General features: G+C 45.2%; 1 protein-coding gene across 6 annotated transcripts in view; it reads left to right on the forward strand.

Moving 5' to 3' along the window:
• TSPAN33 (tetraspanin 33) overlaps positions 1-20,513 on the forward strand; it is a 56,820-nt gene that overhangs the window by 16,605 nt on the left and 19,702 nt on the right. For 3 of the 6 annotated variants that reach the window (XM_080817997.1, XM_080817998.1, XM_080817999.1), the window contains exon 1: positions 13,870-14,101. The exons of 1 other annotated variant lie outside the window; for it this stretch is intronic. In XM_080817997.1, the coding sequence (XP_080674123.1) occupies positions 14,000-14,101 (102 nt within the window). In that variant the 5' untranslated portion in view covers positions 13,870-13,999. Of the gene's footprint in view, positions 1-5,979; positions 6,187-13,789; positions 14,102-20,513 lie in introns of those variants that run through there. 2 more of the 6 variants (XM_080818000.1, XM_080818002.1) reach the window with 2 other exon arrangements.

The raw sequence follows: 20,513 nt of genomic DNA on the forward strand, positions 1-20,513 counted from the left end.
ACAAATATTATTTTCCTCTGACTAGTTAGGTCCCATGGCCTTTACAGGGAGTATTCCCTCCTCATCCTGAACCATTGTCTGGTCCAACATCTCCACTTTGGAAACCCTTAAAGCAGCATGTTTCCAAAGAGCCTGGTCTGCCTACACCATTCCTTGCTCTTCTTGAAGGGCGAAGTGATGTGTGTGGAAAGAATATCATGGGGGCGCCTGGGTGGCTCAGAGGGTTAAGCCTCTTCCTTCGGCTGAAGTCATGATTTCAGGGTCCTAGGATCTAGCGGCGGCCTCTCCGCTCAGCAGGGAGCCTGCTTCTCCGTCTCTCTCTGCCTGCCTCTCTGCCTACTTGTGATCTCTGTCAAATAAATAAATAAAACCTTAAAAAAATACTATAGGGGCGCCTGGGTGGCTCAGTGGGTTAAAGCCTCTGCCTTCGGCTCAGGTCATGGTCTCAGGGTCCTGGAACCGAGCCCCACATCCGGTTCTCTGCTCAGCAGGGAGCCTGCTTCCTCCTCTCTCTCTGCCTGCCTCTCTGCCTACTTGTGATCTCTGTCTGTCAAATAGATAATAAAATCTTTTAAAAAAAATATTATAGACACGGTCAAAAAGAGTAAATGAGCAAGGAATATGAAAACCACTGATTTTATAAGTAACCAGGAAAGGCTTCATTGTGGTAGATGCATAGAGACTTTAAATTAATGCTGACCACTTTTTCCCCCCAGTAATTTGCTATATTTATTTTTTGCCCAGGTAATATGGTCACGTGGTTCACGGTGAAGGATGCAAAATTATATACAGTGAAAACTTTCCCTTCTACTCTTACTTTCCAGCCGCCTGTTTCCTTCCTGAGGGGAGGGAGGTTTGACCTGTTGCTTATGTCTCCTTCCAGACACAGTCTATGTACATCTAGACTCACTGTCCTTCCTTCTGAATCCTTGGGGACAAGTAGGTTTCAGAATCCAGAACTTTTCAGATTTTAGGCTGTAATAAGGTATGGATAGCAAGCATTCTGTGGGCACCCCAGGCTCTGTCTAGGATGACCAGTCATGCTGGTTTGCCCCAGACTAGCTCACTTTTAACACTGTAAGTCCTATGTCCTAGGAGTCCCCTCAGTGCCAGGCAAACAGGGCCATCTGACTACTTTTTAATTTAACTAAGTTTTTATGAATGAAGACTGCTTTGTCTTTGCTACTTCTTATTTTTTAAAAAGATTTAATTTATTTATTTGACAGACAGAGATCACAAGTAGGCAGAGAGGCAGGCAGATCATGACCTGAGCTGAAGGCAGAGTCTTTAACCCACTGAGCCACCCAGGTGCCTCTGTGTTTGCTGCTTCTTAACACCAATTCAAGACTGTTTCTTTATTTTTTTTTAAAGATTTTATTTATTTGAGAGAAAGAGAGAGAGAGATGAGCAGGGGGGAGGGGCAAAGGGAGAAGGAGACTCCCCACTGAGCAAGGAGCCCAACACGGGACTCTGGGCCTCGGGACTCAACCCCAGGACCCTGGGATCATGACCTGAGCAGAAGGCAGACGCTTAACCGACTGAGCCATCCTCGAGATTGTTTCATTGTCACTTCATTCTTTCTTTTCTTTGGTTTTCAGACTCAACTTTTCTTTCAAACCACTAGGCAAAATATATTTGTTTTTGTTTTTTTAAGATTTTATTTATTTATTTGACAGACAGAGATCACAAGTAGGCAGAGAGGCAGGCAGAGAGAGAGAGAGAGGAGGAAGCAGGCTCCCTGCTGAGCAGAGAGCCCGATGTGGGGCTCGATCCCAGGACCCTGGGACCATGACCTGAGCTGAAGGCAGAGGCTTTAACCCACTGAGCCAGCCAGGCACCCCATAAGCAAAATATATTTGTAAATAAATTTGTATACTGGTAATTTCAAACCACTAGGCAAGTTTAAGCCATTTTAGCACTCACCAAGAGTTAACCTCAAAACAGCTCCAAAGTAAAATGAGGAATTATTAGGACAGTTCAAAAGGCAATTACAGAATTCTTTCTCTTGTTCTTTTAAAAATTCCAGCTCTTCTTCATAATGCTCTCTAGGTCTCTGGAAAACATTAATCATTAGACTTAATTTTATGAAGAATATGTGTGTGCTCAGAGAAAACTCTGGAAGCCAGGGGGCTTACGGATGATTTTTCTTTTTTGTTGTTGTTTTTATTTTTTATGAATAGGTTATGATTGTAAAGCAGTTTGAAGTATTTTTTCTTTCCTTCATTTTTAAATTTATTTTTGTTTTCTTTTTAAAGAGGTGCTGACATGTTGTTTCCAGAATTATCTTGATTCTTTTCAAATTTACTTTCTATCTCCATTAATCAAGCAGAGTCCAATTTCTTTTTTGAATCTAAACAATTTAAGTAAGCTTACAGCTAGATTGTGTGCTCTTCAGTTTATGCCTAAGGCTGGATCTTATTTGTACTCTGGTACTTAGCACAATGCCTGACATACAGTGGGTGCCCACAGCGTGTTTGCTATACTGGGTTTGACATTCCTATCAGCATAATATCATTCTGGATGCAAAGATTCCAATTATTTTCACGGATTAAATAGTTTCAACCTATTATCACAGGTTTGTACTCATGGTTAGTGTCCACAAAAAGTACCACAGAGAAGAGTACCCTAATTACAAATATATCACCCTGAAAAGGTGAGCCATGGCTTTCCTTTAATCGAGGGGACATAAAATCCAAGACTGAGAGTGGTCAAAATTGCCAGTGGTAACTTCTATCCTAGCACTTGCTGTCACAAATACGTGGATTTCATAAGAGAATGAATGTAGACTATGAAACCTGATTTATATCCAACCTCTCTTTCAAAAAGAGACAAATTCCGTCTGTTTTTATGTAATGAAATCACATCTTTAAAGAACGGATCATACTTGAAATGCAAAATGCAATTACACTTCCATACTTTTATTTATTGTTTCCATGTCATTCCATTAAGAACTGGCAACAGACTCCCCTCTCCTGAAGACTCTTAATAGCCTGCCCCCTGCAAGAGAGTGCAGGTCTTCCTAAGGATTCATCCCTACTGCTTCTCACTGCTCCTAGATCCATATGATTTAAGTTATAACATACCCCACAGGATGGGGTACAGAGTATAACCCATGAAGGGGTCACATGCATACTGAAGAATTGTAGTATTTTACCAATTTATATCAGCCAACTACTTCCCAGCATGGAACAAGTTCACAGACCCAGAGCCCCTTGCATGAAGGGGAACGCAGGTCTTCTTGAAGAAGGAACCTACCACACATAAACATGCACACTGTAAATCCTCCTAGCCTTCTCTCATAGGAACTGTGGCCATTTCCCCGGAAACATTAAGAAAGAAGAAATAAACATTTTAGGGAAAATTAGACACTGGATCTGAACAGATATTAACTCCTGAGTACCCAAAATGTCACTGCGGTCCACTAGTCAGTACAGGAGCCTACAGCTGTCGGGTGATCAGTGGAGTTCTGCCTCGGGTGTGTCTCAACTGTGGGACCAGTGGGTTCCTGTAACCAACTTCTGGGTAACTTCCTAGTTCTGTACAGTTGGCATAGACATGCTCAGAGACTGTCTGAATCCCCACATCGGATTCTTGATACATGGAGTGAGGGCTATTATGGTAGGGAAGTCCAAGTGGAAGCCTTATGGAGCTATACCCATCAATATAGTCAACTCAAAGCAACACAATATTCCTGAGATTGGTGCCACTATCGAAGATGTGAGCAGCATAGTGGTCATGGTTCCCAATACATCCCCATTCAACTTGCTTATTTGGTCCATGACAACAAGTGCATCTTAGAGAATGAAAGCAGTTCAATGTCAACTTAATCAAGTGGTGACTTTCATTATAGACGCTGTTCCAGCCGTGGTTTCTTTGCTGGAGCAAACCAACCTATCTCCTGGCAATCTGGTAGACAGCTATTGACTTGGTGAATGTTTTTTTTCCTCCTTACCCATTAGTAAAGGCCATCAGAAGCAGTGTGCTACCAGCCAGCAGGACAGTTTACACCTCCACTGTCCTACCTCAAGGCTATGTCAATTATCCACCGCTATGCCATGATCTAATCCACGGGGACCTTGGTCAACTTTTCATTCCACAGAACATCGTGCTGGTCTATTACATTGATGATATGACTTTGACGAATGAGTGAATAGGAAGTAGGAGCTAGGTAGACACATTGATAACACTTATGTGTGCCAGAGGGATGGAGATAAATCCCACAAAAATTCAGGAGGCTTCCACCTCAGGAAAACTTCTAGAAGCATTCAAGATAACCCCTTAAAAAAAAATGAGGGGCGCCTGAGTGGCTCAGTGGGTTGAGCCTCTGCCTTCGGCTCAGGTCATGATCTCAGGGTCCTGGGATCGAGTCCTGCATCGGGCTCTCTGCTCAGCGGGGAGCCTGCTTCCCCCTCTCTCTCTGCCTGCCTCTCTGCCTACTTGTGATCTCCCTCTCTCTGTCAAATAAATTAAAAAAAAATTAAAAAAAAATGAACCGATTGTTCCACCTGGCCCCTCCTATCTGTAAGAAGGAGACACAGTGGACCTCTTTAGATTTTGGAGGCGACATGGGCCTCGTTTGGGAGTGCTGCTTTTATTTATTGGATGACCTGAAAAGCTGCCAGTTTTGAGTGCAGCTCAGGACAAGAGAAGGATCACAGTAGGTCCAGGCTGCCAGGTAGCTGCTCTGCTACTTGTCATAAGACCTAGCAAATGCAGTGATGTTTGAAGAGTCCAGGGCAGCAGCTGCATGAAGCCTTTGGCAGACCCCTATAGGGGAATCAAAGCACAGACCCTTAGGACTTTGGAGCAAAGCTGTGCTATTGTCTGCAGATAAGTACTCTCCTTTGGAGAAAGAGCTCTGCTCTGCTTCTGGACCTTAGTTCATATTGAATGTTTGCTTGGCCACTATCCCCCTGATCCTGTCCTGAGCCATCCATCCACCAAGTCATAAAGTTGGACATGCACAGCAGTAGTCCATCAGCAAGTGGAAGCTGTGTATATGATCAGGAGACTGAGCTCAAGCTTGTATCTTGTATCTCAAGATACAAGAAATTTGCATGAATAAGTAGCACAGAGGCCCATGTCCATATTCCTGCCACACTGCTTCCTGCTCCTCTACCTGCATCTCTGGCTTTGTTGGGAGCTCCCCATGACCAGCTGACTAAGGAAGAAAGAATTTAGAGTTCACTTACAAGTGGTCCTGCATGATAGGCTGGCCCTACTCAAAAGTGGGTGGTCATAGCACTATAGCCCCTCTCCAAGGTGGCCCTGAGGGTGGTGTGAAGGAAATCCCCCCTGTAGGCAGAACTCAAGCTGGGGACCTTGTGGTTCATTGTGCCTGAAAAGAGAGGTGGCCAGATGTACATACATAAGCTGACTCATGGATAGAGACTAATGATGTGGATGGATGGTCAGAGACACAGAAACACCATGATTGGAAAGTTGATGACAAGAAGGTCTGGGGAAATGGTGTGTGGGTAGGTGTACATGAATGATCACAGAATGTGAAAAGATACTTGTGATCCATATGAATGCTTACAAAGAGCAACCTCAGTCAAGGAGGGTGTTAGTAATCAATTGCGTAAGAAGACCCGTCCTCTTTCTCCAGCTATCCCTGTTCTTGCCCAGTGAGCTCATGAGCAAAGCAGCCGTAGCCCCATGAATCAGTAGACAAGGGAATGAGTTACTGTACTGGCTGGGGTGATCGATCCCGACTACTAAGGGGAAATCGAGAAGTTACTACACAATGGAGATAAGGAGGAGTATGTCTGAAATGCAGGTGGTCTCCTGGGGTATCTCTGAGACACATAGAATCACATAAAGTCAGTGAAGAACTACCATAACCCATAGAGGTGGGACTGTGAAAGGACCAGACCCTTCAGGAATAAAGGTTTGGTTCTCCCCACAAGATCACAACTACTTTTTTCCCTTCAAGGAAGTAGTATATGTATAGTGACTACTTTTCTAAATCTTTTGCAGCTAAGGTGGCAAAATGTGACCTAGTTCTGGCCAATGAGATATTAACAGAAGTTGCTGGTAGAACATCTGTGAGCACTTGTGAAAGTGACAGATGCGTCTGGTTTGCTCCTTTTCCTGCTCCCTTCCCTTGTCTGGAGTGTGGACTTGATACTTGGATGTGAGGCAGCCATCTGACCATGAAAATTAAGGACGCATTCTAACACGAAGGTAACAGAAGAATAGAAAGAGTTTGGCTCCTTGGGGACATTACTGAATCTCTGAATGCAAAGGACCAGCCCTAGACAGTCCAGCCCCTGACTTCTTGTTGCCTGAGATACAAACCAAACCAAACCAACCAACCAACAAAAACTTACTTGGTTAAGCTACTGTTGTTTGTGTTTTCAAATTACTTGCAGCTGATCTAACAAACAGACCTCACAAAATGATTTTTAAAAAATATTTTAAACTAGAACTCATTTTTTAATTGTGCAAGTTATATTCTTACCTAAGAAAAGATGGGGTCCTTTAGAGAAGTTTCTTAAAGTATGTTCTGCAGATGATCTGCATCAGAACTACACAGGCTGCTTGTTTAAGAAGATAATTTTCTCATGTGATTGTTTGCCTAACCTGCCCTCCCAACTAAGATTCAGAATTAATGGGGCTACGTCCTGGGGAATCTGCCTTTTTCACGAACTCCCTCAGTGACCCCTGTGTTCAGAAAATCTTGAGAACCAACCTCAAAATATAATCCAAACAAGTTTGAGTTTTTTCCTGGCAGCAAGGCAAATGTAGAGGGTTGTTTTTTTTTTTTTTTCCATTTGTGCAATAATACTCAAACCTCCCAACACTAACTTGAATATAATCAAGGAGGATCTGTCCTTCTTCTGGAAGGGGAATAAAGCGTCAAGCTTCAAAAAGAACACACAATTTCCTATGTGGTTTTGAGCAAATGTTCTTTCTCTATTAAGTTTAACTAAATTTGCTAACACTGCCAATCATATTTCCATGTTGTATATGCAGTCGTACTCAGTATTGTATTTCAATTGTCTAACAAATTTGAAATGAACACAGTCCAATATAATTCTGATTTAATGTTCCCTTCATTTAGGCTTTATTGAGTTATTGATTCTTTTTAGGCTCAGAACGATCTTATCCAATTTTGTTTTTTCATTGTATGTAAGTTCTTCTTACATGAAAAAACATAAGTAGACACAATTTAAAAAACCCCAAATCCTGAATTCAAGTGCGATCAGCAGCCATTTACTAAGTAATAATAGAGATCATTGACCAATTTTAGACCCCCGAACCATTCCTGGCCCTATCTTTTGGAATCCCATTTCTCAGAGGAAATGAGAAAATGAAAATATTTTCCTCGCTGGTCATTATGCTATGCTCAACTCATTCCTGAGTTCTTCTCCTCTTTGCTTAGGCTGTTTCCCCGTCTAGCGTAGCCCAGCCCCACCTCCTCCACAAAGCTTTCTTCAGTTGCCCCCATCTAGTCAGTTCTCTGAATTCTTACTCTACTCACCGTCATTACCAGCCAATTTTCTAAACCTTCCCAAAGGAGATTTTAGCATGTTAGTCTTCAACTAAAAATTCTTCAGTGACACCACGTTTTCAACAACAAATACATTCTATAAGTATGCTCCGCTAGATGTCAGGGATATACAGGTGTTTAAAACACAGCCACTGTCCCACAGGGATTATGGACTGATGGGTTATTCACTGGAATTCCCAAATGGTCTACACAGTGGACTGGAAAAAACTTTAAGGCCCTCCCTGATCTGTCTCCAATTTGTTTTGCTAATTCTATCCCCCATTATTCCTTTTCCTTTGATCCAAATAAACTGGGTTACTTGCTGCTCCCCAAACACATCTGCTACCTTTTTCTCTTTCATATTCTCACTTTGATCTCTGTTCCTGAAATGACCTCCTTGCTTCTCTTCCCATGTCAGTTCCGCTATATACTTAAGGTCCTAGATTTCAAATGCCACCTTCTTCATGAAATGTTGTGATTGCTTATGAAGTTTCAATTAAGTCGGGTTTCTTAAAAAGAAGCCTATGTAACACCAAATCACCCAGCAATGGTTGGTTCTTGATGAAGTCCTAGTTTGAACAAACCAGCTGTAAGAGATATTTGGGAGTAAACTGGCAAAATCTGAGTACGAACTAGGCATAAAATAATACTAGGGAATTGTTGTTAAATTTATCGGAAATTATGTTATTGTAGTTATGTTTAAAAAATCATTATTTTTAAAATTTATTTATTTTTATTATTTTTTTATTTTTAGATATGAAAACTGAATTAATTAGGGTGGAATGTTAATGATGGCTGGGGCTTAAAAGTGAATGAAGGAAACACGGCAAAATGAAAATTTGGTTTTGGGAATATGATGTTCTGGGATTATTCTTTCCATCTTTCTGTATATTTGAAAACATTTCTGATCAAAATTGCGAAAACATTGGGAAGCCTGGGTGGCTCAGCTGGTTGGGTGTCTGCCTTCGGCTCAGGTCATGATCCTGGGGTCCTGGGATCGAGTCCCACATCGGGCTCCCTGCTCAGTGGGTTCCTGCTTCTCCCTCTGCCTGTGGCTCCCCCTGCTTGTGCACTCTCTTTCTGACAAATAAATAAAATCTTAAAAAAAAAAAAGTGAAAACAAGAACCCCAAGCATCTTTTTCCTGTAAGAGTAAAACATGTTCACTAAAGAGAGTAACACCAATAAAGCAACCATTATCCTACTGCACTGAGATCATTATCATTTATATTAAAATGCATTTCCTTCTATATAGTTTCAAATATACTTCTTTTTACTTTATAAAACTGTGGTTATTCTGGACATACAGTTTTATATTGACCTCAGATTTTATTTTTTCTTATTTTTTAAAAAGACTTTTTATTTTATTTTAGAGAGGGAGAGAGCACAAGTGGGACGGACAGAGGGAGAGGGAATCTCAAGTAAATTCCACACTGAGCACAGAGCCCAACTCAGGTTCAATCTCACCACCCTGAAATCAGGTCCAAGCCAAAATCAAGAGTCAGTGACTAAACTGACTGTGCCACCCAGGAGCCCCTGATCTCAGATTTTAAATATTTTTATTTATTTATTTGACAGACAGAGATCACAAGTAGGCAGAGAGGCAGGCAGAGAGAGAGAGAGAGGAGGAAGCAGGCTCCCTGCTGAGCAGAGAGCCCGATATGGGGCTCGATCCCAGGACCCTGAGATCATGACCTGAGCGAAAGGCAGAGGCTTTAACCCACTGAGCCACCCAGGCGCCCCCGATCTCAGATTTTAAAAGAACATGTGCAACAAGTAGAAGGAAGGGCACATAAGTAAGGGAACAATACATTTTATAGATATGTTACATATCAATAAAAAATTAAAATAATGAGAAAAAAATTTAAAGCACTAAAGAGATTTGCCTCGCGATTCTCTTAGACTTACATACCAGCAGTGAATTCTTTTACAATCCTAGAACCCACAGATGGGCTTTTCAACTTCATGTTTCAAATCATCACTGAATCACTTACTTGCCTTTTTGCAGTTCCCAGCATTTGCAGTTCTCATGGTGGGCTCTCCAGGCTACCACCTGTTTTTTAAAGGAAATCACCAGCCTGGCTAACTGGGACCACCACAAAGTCATCAGCCACCCCAGCTGGGCTTTCATGGCCGCTGAACTGCCTTCCTTCCAGTCTCCTGCCCTGTTCTACTTCAAGCTCCTCCTTCCCAAAGCTTCAGATCTGCATCTTCTTTCCTCCTTGGCACCCTTCCTGCCTTCACACACTCTCTTGCCAACATTAGCTCCAGCCATGTGACTAGGGTTTTTTGTTTTGTTTTTCGCTTTACAGAAATACTGTTCAAATATTTTAATTCTGTTCATAATCACATAAATAATATAAAACACAATTTTAAAGTTAGAAACTGCTATACATCCTACCACATCAGTGCAAATAATTTTACTTTTACATTTTCTTTGGTTTGTCTCTGTCAATATTTACATATATTGTGTAATACTGTAATACTGTGAATAAGCTATTTTCCACTTACATTTTTCCATATTACATATTATCACGTAATCTTTGTGATTTCAACTGAAGTGGCCACATAATATGGTCCAAGTGATTAAAATGCCTTTCAACTGTCCTGCCTGGGCTCCCTTGCGGTATATTCAATAAACTTCTATCTCCTCATAAATAAATAAATAAATAAATAAACAAACAAACAAATAGATAGATAAAATGCCTTCCAAGGACCTGAAATAAGTCAAAGACCTTTCCTGGTTATCAGATACTTTATATACTTTATTCTACCATCTGCTTTTTTGCACTTTCTGTATCATGGAACTTTTCTCAAGTCCCTATCTATATTTTCCACATTATTTTAAATGGCTGCATTGCATGTCAGAATAGGGATGTAAATTTTTAAATTTCATGCTTTGAAGAGTTAATATACTCCATGCTTCAAAAATCAGAAAAAATAAAATGGCGCACAGTGGAAATTCTCTTTCTTCACATCTCGGTTCTCATCTATTCCAGGACATAACCTCCTTCCTCAGTGTCTTTTGTGTCTTTCCAGAGTTTATTTAGGTAGATGCAAGCAAATACAAATGTCATTTCATATTTTGTCTTTTTTAAAAATCAGAATGTTATACATTATATACACTGTTCCTCATTTTGCTTTTTTCACTTAGTAATTTATTTTGGAGATTGCTCTTGGTATATGGAGCATTTCCTCATTCTTTTTTCTACAGCTTTATGTCTTCCTACTACACAGCACCATCCTTGATGGACATTGGGTCATCCCATTGATTCTTTTTTTTCTCCTTTTTTCTCCCCAAACTTTTATTTAAACTGTAATTAGTTAACTTAGAATGCAATATCTGTTTCAGGAGTAGAATTCAGTGGTTCATCACTTCATACAATACCCAGCACTCATCAAAACAAACGTCCTCCTTAATACCCATCACCCATCTAGACCATCCTCCACCAACCCTCAGTTTGTTCTCTTATTAAGAGTCTTCTATGGGGGCACCTGGGTGGCTCAGTTGGTTAGTCAACTGCCTTCGGCTCAGGTCATGATCCTGGAGTCCTGGGATCGAGACCCACAATGGGCTCCCAGCTCCATGAAGAGTCTGCTTCTCCTTCCGACCTTCTCCCTTCTCATGCTCTCTCTTACTGTCTGTCTCTCAAATAAATAAATTAAAAAAAAAAAGAAAAAAGAAACGAGTCTCCTATGGTTTGTTTCTTTCTATCTCCTTTCCCCCCTCCCATATGTTCATCTGTTTTGCTTCTTAAATTCTACATATGGGTAAAATCACATGGTATTTGTCTTTCACTTATTTAGCTTAGCATAATATACTCTAGCTCCATCCATGTTATTGCAAATGGCAAGATTTCATCCTTTTTTGTTAGCTGAGTAGTATTCACACATATATGTATGTGTGTGTATATATATATATAGTTCTGATTATCTAGACCATTAATAATGGTCTCCTAACAAACCTTCCTCTCTGCAGCCTCTTTCCCACTCTAAATGAAAACAAAATACAAAGAACAAAAAACAGATCTTACATCATTCCTTCTTCAAAACTTTTATTTCTGGGGATGCTAGGCTGGCTCATTCCGTAGAGCATGTGACTCTTGATCTCAGGATTGTAAGTTCAAACCCCATGTTGGGTGTAGAGATTACTCAAAAATAAAATCTTTTTAAAAAAATATTTATTTATGGGCGCCTGGGTGGCTCAGTGGGTTGAGCCACTGCCTTCGGCTCGGGTCGTGATCTCAGGGTCCTGGAATCGAGTCCCGCATCGGACTCTCTGCTCAGCAGGGAGCCTGCTCCTCTCTCCCTCTCTCTGCCTGCCTCTCTGCCTACTTGTGATCTCTCTCTGTCAAATAAATAAATAAAATCTTTAAAAAAAAAAAATATTTATTTATTTATTTATTTGACAGACAGGGATCACAAGTAGGCAGAGAGGCAGGCAGAGAGAGAGGAGGAAGCAGGCTCCCTGCTGACCAGAGAGCCTGATGTGGGGCTGGATCCCAGGATCCTGGGATCATGACCTGTGCCAAAGGCAGAGGCTTTATCCCACTGAGCCACCCAGGTGCCTCAAAAAATAAAATCTTTTTAAAAACCCAACCTTTTATTTCAAAACCAATGAAGCACCAACTCCCCAGTCTGGCATTCAAGCCCTTCCAATGATTTTAACTTAATTTAACATTTATTGGCATCAGTCAGTGTTATCTTCTACTGCTATACTAAGCTTATCCAATGCTCTAGCCAAACCAGTCTGGTTATTTTTCACTAAACACACAGTGTGTTTTTACACTTCCAGGCTCTGGCGCACCCTTTTGTCCACCTAGATTACTCTCCCCTTTCATCTCTTCTGTCCTAAGTCTTTTCCTCCCTTGATTTCACTTTCTATGATATCCTCACTAACTGTCCACCAAATAAATGTGCTGTAGTTATTTGTGTAGTTATCGTAGTTCCCTACTGGATTCTAAATTCTGCTCAAACAAAATATTGCCTTGAGTGAACCCTTCAATGTGCCAGCCTATGCTAAGTGATTTGCATGCATTATCTTGTTTAATCTGCACATCAGCATTGTAGGACAGGACTTTCCCATTTAACATTGAAGAAACTGAGGCTCAGGGACATCAAGTAGCTTGCCCAGGTCATGTAACTAAGGGTGGAAACTTTCTTAGTCTGTTAAAGCTGCTATAACAAAAATACCGCAGCTTGGGTAGCTTATGAACAGCAGAAACTTATTTCTCACAATGCTGGTTGCAGGGGAAGTCCAAGATCAAGGCTCCTGCAGATTCTGGGTCTGGTGAGAGCCGCTTCCTGGTTCTTGGGCAGCTGTCTTTTCCCTGTGTCCTCTCATGGTGGAAGGCGTGAGGAAGCTCTCTGGGGTCTCTTTTAGGGTGTCTTTTATAAGGACGCTAATCCCATTCATGAGGACTCCATCCTCATGACCTAAGCACCTCCCAAAGGCCTCTTTGCCTGATACCATGGCGTGGGGAGGAGGTGGTTAGGAATATGAATGGGGGGAGGGTGCAAATATTGGATCAATAACATTCTTGTTACGTATTCCTTATGGTAGCCAGCACAATGCCCACTACCTACACTGCACTCAACCTATTTGTGTCAGATCAACATGTTAAGCACAGTGTCTGTCCATAGACCAAGATTCTACGGAAATAGGAAGGGGGTGGGGGGGGGTGTTGAAACAGTAATGAGCTGAGATGGCAGGATTGCTGGTGATGCTTCCAAATTTCCACTAGTGGGTTCCAGAGCTTCTGAAATAAGCATTTAAAATATATAGTTACTAAACCGGATAGCCGTTACTCTTAAATATCTTCCAGTTGTTACACGTAGGTTAGTTTTGTCTCCTTGATTTTATTGCCATCCCCCCGGGGATTCTCTCTCTTCTTTTGTATTCCCACAGCTTTGGGCGCATTGCTGAACACAGGACGTACGTACTTGTTGATTTTAAGGCATGTGTGTTTGCATGTGTGTACAGCAACAGGGTAGAGGACATGGGTGTGTAATGCAGTGTGCATTCCATCTCATCCCCTTTCCCTTGAGCAGCTGCTGCCTGGATGCTTCCCTTCTCGGGGGAGGCGGCAGAACCACTGACCCTTTAACAAGTTGTCCCTCACAGAACAGGTGTCTCCCCCGCCTTTCGGAGGAGAGGGATGGCGGGACGCTTAGTGACATCAGCGACAGACCAATGAGAAGTCAGGCTTCGGCGGCCGCGCCAATGGGCGGCCAGGGGCGGGCTCGGTTTCCTGGGAGCCGGGCGGGCCAGGCTGGTCCTCCCGCCGCCGCGGAGTCTCCGCCGCTCACGCTGCCCGCCGCGGCTCCCGCGACTCCCGGCGGCGGCGCTCCTCCCGGACGCACGGCTCGGGCATTTCCCACCGCGGCGCAGCTCCCCCGCCTCCCGGGCTCCCGCGGTGGCGCGGCTCATGCCCCAGGGCGCAGGGCGCGCAGGTGGGCCGGCCGCCGCGGGGAGATAGGCCCCCGGGGGGACGGCGGCGGGACCATGGCCCGGAGACCCGGGGCGCCGGCCGGCTATGGGGAGGAGTTCACCTTCGTCAGCCCGCTGGTGAAATACCTGCTCTTCTTCTTCAACATGCTCTTCTGGGTGAGTCGTGGGGGTCTTGGGGGCACCTAGGCAGCAGGGCACCCCTCGAGGGTGCAGTGGGCTGTCCACGGCCGAGGAGGGGGCGTCCCGGGATGCCAGGTTCAAGGCGAGCGTCGTGAACGCCACTGCTTAGTTCTGGGCTGATGACACTTTGGGGTAATTTATCCTGGGGAGGGACACCATACTGGCACCGCGTCTGGAGGGGATGTTGGGGGTGGGGAGAGGGGGAGGATAATGCAAGAGATTCAGTGAAGACTTAACGGATATCCTCTGGTCATTTGATGAGGATCTGTGACAGGTCAAAATAATGGGTTTGCGCAGGAGAAGCGGGTTTTCCTGTTGGCTCAAAGCAGATCCAATGATACATTCATGTTTGGGGGACTTTCAGGCCTGGGGGCTGGGAGGCTGAGCAGCAAAGAAAAAAGAGGAAGGGGGGAAAACCCAGACTTTCCCTCCCCCTTACCTCAGAGAGGATAGGTTAAAGGGCTTCATCTTTTCCTTTTGGAGGCCTCTGGTGCCCCCCTCTTCCCAAAGGCTGAGAAGGGGTGGGAATGGCCTCCAAATGTGGATGTCTTTCCCAGCACTGTCCCAAACTTTGCTCCACCTTTCTCAGGACCAGACTCCATCCTCGGGACCCTGATAGTCTTCAGCTTCTTTTAACTGGACCCTGTGTTGGGCTGAAAGGCCAGCAGTCCTTTCAGAATCTTATGATTAGCGTGGAAAAGTGGAAAAAATATTGGACTGGGCCCATCTGGATTCTCGTCTCCAACCTGTAGTTGTTGACTTGACGTTCATCTCTGTAGGCCCTAGTTCCCTCCTCCATAAAATCAAACCCAGTATGATCAGGAATGGCAGAAACACTCTGCTGGAGCCGGGAATCCAGCTGGAGCAGATCATGAAATGCTAGCTCAATCCTGTTTCATGTCTATAGAGTTCCTGAGCTCCTCTGGGTTTGAGAACATAGAGAGGTCCTTCTCCCTTCCCCCATTCTCTTCCAGCTCCAGCCATGCCAGAGCGGCTGCTGTAGGTGCCCATTATCCCTGCCCATTTCAGCCTGAGACCGAAAGTTCAGACTTGCAGGAGGGAGAAAGCTTGAGTCTAAAATGTGTTTCCTAGGAGAGGGAGCAGACCAGGCATCTAAGCCAGTTGCTGGAAAGGTTCACAGGGGCCGTGGTTTGAAGAACAGACACAAAGTACATAAGTGCTAGCCTGTTGGGACAAATGAGAGGAACCCCAGAGGGTGGTGGTAAGAGTTCAGCCATTGTACTGGGAATAAAATGAAGTTTGAGTTCCTAACAAATTCTCAGTTTTAGAACTGGAAAAAAAAAAATCTAGAAGATATCCCGTCCAGCACCCACATTTTATATATGAGAAAACTAAAACACAGAGATGTTAATTATCCAACATCTGACAGCTGGTTAATAAGTTTGATCTGGTGGTTTTTCTACTGAAGTACAGTGCCTCTAGGGGAAGTCCGGGGCCCAGATAACTGCTACTGTAGCTGGGGCTTTAGTATTCCTAGTTAACCCAACTTCCCGTGGTCTAGGGTCTGCCTCAGCTGGAGGTTAGGGAAGAACAGACAGAAACTCACCACCGCTCTGCCGGGCTGGGGGATGTTCTAAGGGAAACTCCCCGCCTAAGGGCAAGTCCCAGTGAGCCCTCCTCCATGCTCACTGAATGTTCCAGGCCAGGAACATGCCATTTTTGGGGATGACATACCATCCTCAGAGCCAGCATTAACATCCCAGGGACCTCAGATCCTCATTCTGAGTTTCTCTGTCAGCCGAGACTGCTTCTTCTTTGGAGCGCTTGGCACTTCACCCTTATCTGTGTTCCCCAGCGACAACAGCTGGGTACATCTGTTACACTTGCGTTCATGGTCATTTTCTTGCCCCCACCCTATTCCCCACCCCACCCCCCTTTTACCAGACAAATGACTTTGGGAGGTTGCAGTCAGGGAGAGAGTGTGGCTCCATAGACCCATTTACCTTGGTAAAAATGATTCATTCAGGGTCAGAGGACCTGGCTAACCAAGCTGGCACCTCCCCAAATTAGAGAAGAGCCCCTTCTTGGCCCTACTTTAGACTCATAAAAAGTCAGAAGCTCTAGAAATAGCACAATGAAGGACAAGAGGCCCAGTTCCTTTCTGGCATCAACTTACTGTGTGACCCTAAGCCAATATATCTGTCTCTCTGTCCTTAATCTTTCTGCTCGAAAGGAGAAAAATTTTCTGCCTCTGTGAACTATTTAAAGATGAATGCATCACTTTGGGGAACTGTTTTCTTTCTTCAGGACCTGGGGCTGGATCTAAGGATGCATCTTTCTGTGTCCCAGTGTTCCTGGGACACTGACCTTCCCAGAGGCTGGTACTTTTTGGGTGTGACTGAGTGTTACCTCTCCCCCAGGCCCAGAGACACAGAACTACATTCCACACAAATGCAGCTGGAGATGAAGGGCTGCTTCCCCAGCTCAGCAGTCCTCTTTCTTCCTACCACCCTTCAGGGACTGGTTCCTGTGCTTTCTTCTTTGTAAGCTCTCGCCATCCTAACCAAATTCCCCTCTTCTGCCTAGGAGGCTCCCATGTTGGCCCTCTCCCTTTCCAGGCAGAGTGCCTGTTCTGGCCAGCCCCTGGAGGAGCTGTGGATGGGTGGTGTTTGTGCTGGAACACACTGGGAAGGTAGCCAGTATTGTCTGGGGTCACACTCAGTGCTCGTATGACACTGGCTATCCCTGCTGCGGCTCTAACAGCCCCGACCCTTGGGTCATTTAGTCTGACTCAGAAGGCTGCCGGCATCTTTGGGAGCCGGACCCGTTCCTCCTGTTCATGTTTCAAATCTCACTTCTCCTTTTGCCTAGGAGTTCTGGTTTTCTCCCCAGAATCATGCTGCTGGATGACTGATTGTCGAGATCCCATAACCCAGAGTAGTTGCCCCAAGATCCCGAAAGTTGTATTACAATCTTTCAGTTAAGAAGTGGCTGACTGGGCGCCTGGGTGGCTCAGTGGGTTAAAGCCTCTGCCTCCGGCTCAGGTCATGATCCCAGGGTCCTGGGATCGAGCCCCACATCGGGCTGTCTGCTCAGCAGGGAGCCTGCTTCCTCCTCTCTCTCTGCCTGCTTTTCTGCCTACTTGTGAACTCTGTCTGTCAAATAAATAATAAAATCTTTAAAAAAAAAAAAAAAGAAGTGGCTGACTTTCCTCCCCTCCCTGTGCTGGACAGCTCTGCGCAGAGGCAAGACCAGTGCCATGGTATGTGCCTTATCAGCCTCGGGCACACACTGGTGGGGACATTATCAATGCTGCCCATAGCGGGCCTCTCCCTCCTTGCTGGTCCTTTTTCCACCCAGGGCCGCAGTTGTGGTGGTTTCCAGTCATGCTGCACTCAGACCTCCAGTCCCTGTGACTCAGCCCAGACTTCCTTGGTGGCCATGCCTCAGGGCTCCCATGGCACCTTCTGTATACCTCAATTGCCTCATCCCTTACCTCTGCTGCAATGATGTGTTATTTATGTCTCCTCTTCCAGACTTCAGGCCCCCGAGGGTAGGGTATGCTGCCTTATTCACTTCTTGCTTCTCAGGGCCCATCTGAGTTTGGCAGGGTGGGTATTTACTGAATGTTTATTGAATGGCAAATGATGGAGCAGCCCATGCAGGGTGAGGGCGTGATGCCCCTCCGCCCTCTTTTACGGACACTAGTCTCTCAAGATGCAGTACCACCGGAAGTCCTTGAGCATCCTTGGTGGGGGAGAGGGATCTGACTGTGTTCTCCTCTGCACTGGGTCCTGTGGCCTAGCACCCCTCCCTCAAGCCAGGTCAGCCATACTCCTCAGCATCTCCCTTGGGGTTGTGCATAATTACTACCTACAGCTCCCAGATTTTTTCACTCCCACTGCAATGCACATGGACACCTGTCCTGATCTTTCCTAGACTGATCCAGGCCTCTAGTGAGGAATCTTCTTTAAGAAACTCACTCTTGGGGCACCTGGGTGGCTCAGTGGGTTAAAGCCTCTGCCTTCAGCTCAGGTCATGATCCCAGGGTCCTGGGATCGAGCCCTGCAATGGCTCGAGCCTGCTTCCTCCTCTCTCTCTGCCTGCTTCTCTGCCTACTTGTGATCTCTGTCAAATAAATAAATAAAATCTTTAAAAAAAAAAAAAGAAACTCACTCTCCCCTCCAGGACTACCGTACTGGAGTCCCCAGGGCAGTGAGAATGCCCCAGACCACCTGCAGCACCATCTGTGGCCATCTGGCTCAGGAGCCATAGGGAAATGGCCAGCATCGAGCCTGGCAAAAACCCTTCCTAGTGGCAGAGGCCCTTTCTACCACTCAGCATAACCCCCAGTGTACGGGCGTGTGCACACGCATACCTAAGTACCTTAGAAGGCAGACCACCCCCCACCACCTCAGGTCTCCTCCTTCCCCTGTAGACCAGGCAGGTTGTAATAAGTGACGTAGTCATGTTCTTTTAATTAAAAAACAAAACAAAACATTAAAAATGAAGACAAGGGGCACCTGGGTGGCTCAGTGGGTTCAAGCCTCTGCCTTCGGCTCGGGTCATGATCTCAGGGTCCTGGGATCGAGCCCCGCATCGGGCTTTCTGCTCCGTGGGAAGCCTGCTTCCTCCTCTCTCTCTGCTTGCCTCTCTGCCTAGTTATGATTTCTCTCTGTCAAATAAATAAATTATTTTAAAAAATAAAAAAATAAAAATGAAGACAAGAAGCATATCCTACACTGTCAAGTCACTCATATGCTTTCTTATCTCAACAGCTCTGTTTGCCTTGTACCTAGTAGAAAATCATAAACTTAAAGAAGCCTTTAAAAGAATAAAAGAAAACATGTAACACCTCTCAGAGTCTTGATAGCAGACTCTGTGTCAGGCTGGGACCTCCAGGACCATAGTTTGAGTGTTTATACTCCCATGAGCCCTTATGGACTTCTGTCTCTCATGTATAACCTTGAGAAACCAAGATCAGCCATGGCTAAAGAGAAGCTGAACGGTTGGCTCCAGACATTGGAAAGGAAAGAGTTCTGTGGATTCCCCCACTCCAGCAGGGCATCCAATCCAGAGGGAGAAGGCCAAGAGCTAGTTTCAAACAAATGGTTGCCACCTGAGAAACCCAGGAATAATGGTGCTGGGATGGCCACATGAGGATAGGGCATGCAGAGCCTGGGCAGGGAGAGAGGAGGCCCTGCTTTAGGTTGAGCAGGCTTATCCAGAAATAAGGACAGAGAGGACTGAGAAACCAGAGGTACAGACCCCTCCTTCCTCATGTCCCTCTGGGTAAGAGCAAGGTTTTGGTTCCCACTCTATCCCCAGCTGTCCCCCACCATCACCTTCAAAAGAAAAGGGGAAGAGATTCCAAGAAGAGGAGAGGACTTTGAGACAGATGCCCACACTAGATGTGGACTGGACTCTAGAACGTGGAGACAGACATGGCCAGAGCTTTCTCTCAGGGGCTGGTGGGCCCTGCGTGGTGATGCCATGTCTTCCCCTTTCAAGGTGCTGTTCCAGGGACTTTCCTCTGGGCCCTGCTGGCCCCATCACCTCTTGGTGCTCTCTGACTCTCCCCCTGGCTGGAGCCCCACCCAGTTTGGAGATTACCAGCTGCTCCCCCAGGAGGACTGCAGACAGCTTCTTCCCATGTCATGTGATGCCCCAGGGGAATGCACGTGCCCTGGATTTGCCATGAGTCAGGGAGAGGAAGGCGGCCATGGGGCCCAGGTCACACGGCTCCGGCTCTGGGGACAGAAAGACTTAGGTTCCTATCCCATTTAGCTGCTCACTCCCTAAGGGAGCTGGGGAGAGTTACTTGAATTTTCCCAGCATCAGTTCTGTAAAATGAAGATGCTAACACCCTCTTGGGACTGTGGTCAGAAGTCAAGGAAAGAGTTGATATAAAGTGTCTAGCCCAGTGCCTGACCCTTAGCACTCAACAAAGGGTAGCTATTACTGTTGCTAGAAAGAGCTCCTAGAGCTCACCCGTTAGGGATGAGCTTGGAGAACTAGGATGAGTGCTTCTTCTGACAAGTCGTAAGTAGCTGAGGTTTGAGTCTAGGTGAGGGCTAGCTAAACTTGGGCCTGACTTCCTTCAGCCTCAAACCCCCTTTGCTCATATTTCTACTGTTAGCCAGAGAGAGGTGATAATGAATAATGCCTTTATATATTTTATAGTTCACAGAGACATTTCCTATCTATCATGGGAACAGAGACCCCACTGTGTCTCCAAGGGCCTTCCCGGGGTCCACTTGTCAGGGCTTGTCACACCACCTTGGTCTTAAGGTACAATCCAAGTGGACTCCAAGAGCTAATTTGCCTGTAATTATTAGCATTTGGGTATGAAAGCCAGGATAACTCTTATTCAGAGTTTCATCTTGGTGCTCTACAACCTTTCCTCCTGTCATGCATTATAATATCC

This window comes from Martes martes, assembly GCF_963455335.1.
Source record: "Martes martes genome assembly, chromosome: 11".
Classification (NCBI taxonomy): domain Eukaryota; kingdom Metazoa; phylum Chordata; class Mammalia; order Carnivora; family Mustelidae; genus Martes; species Martes martes.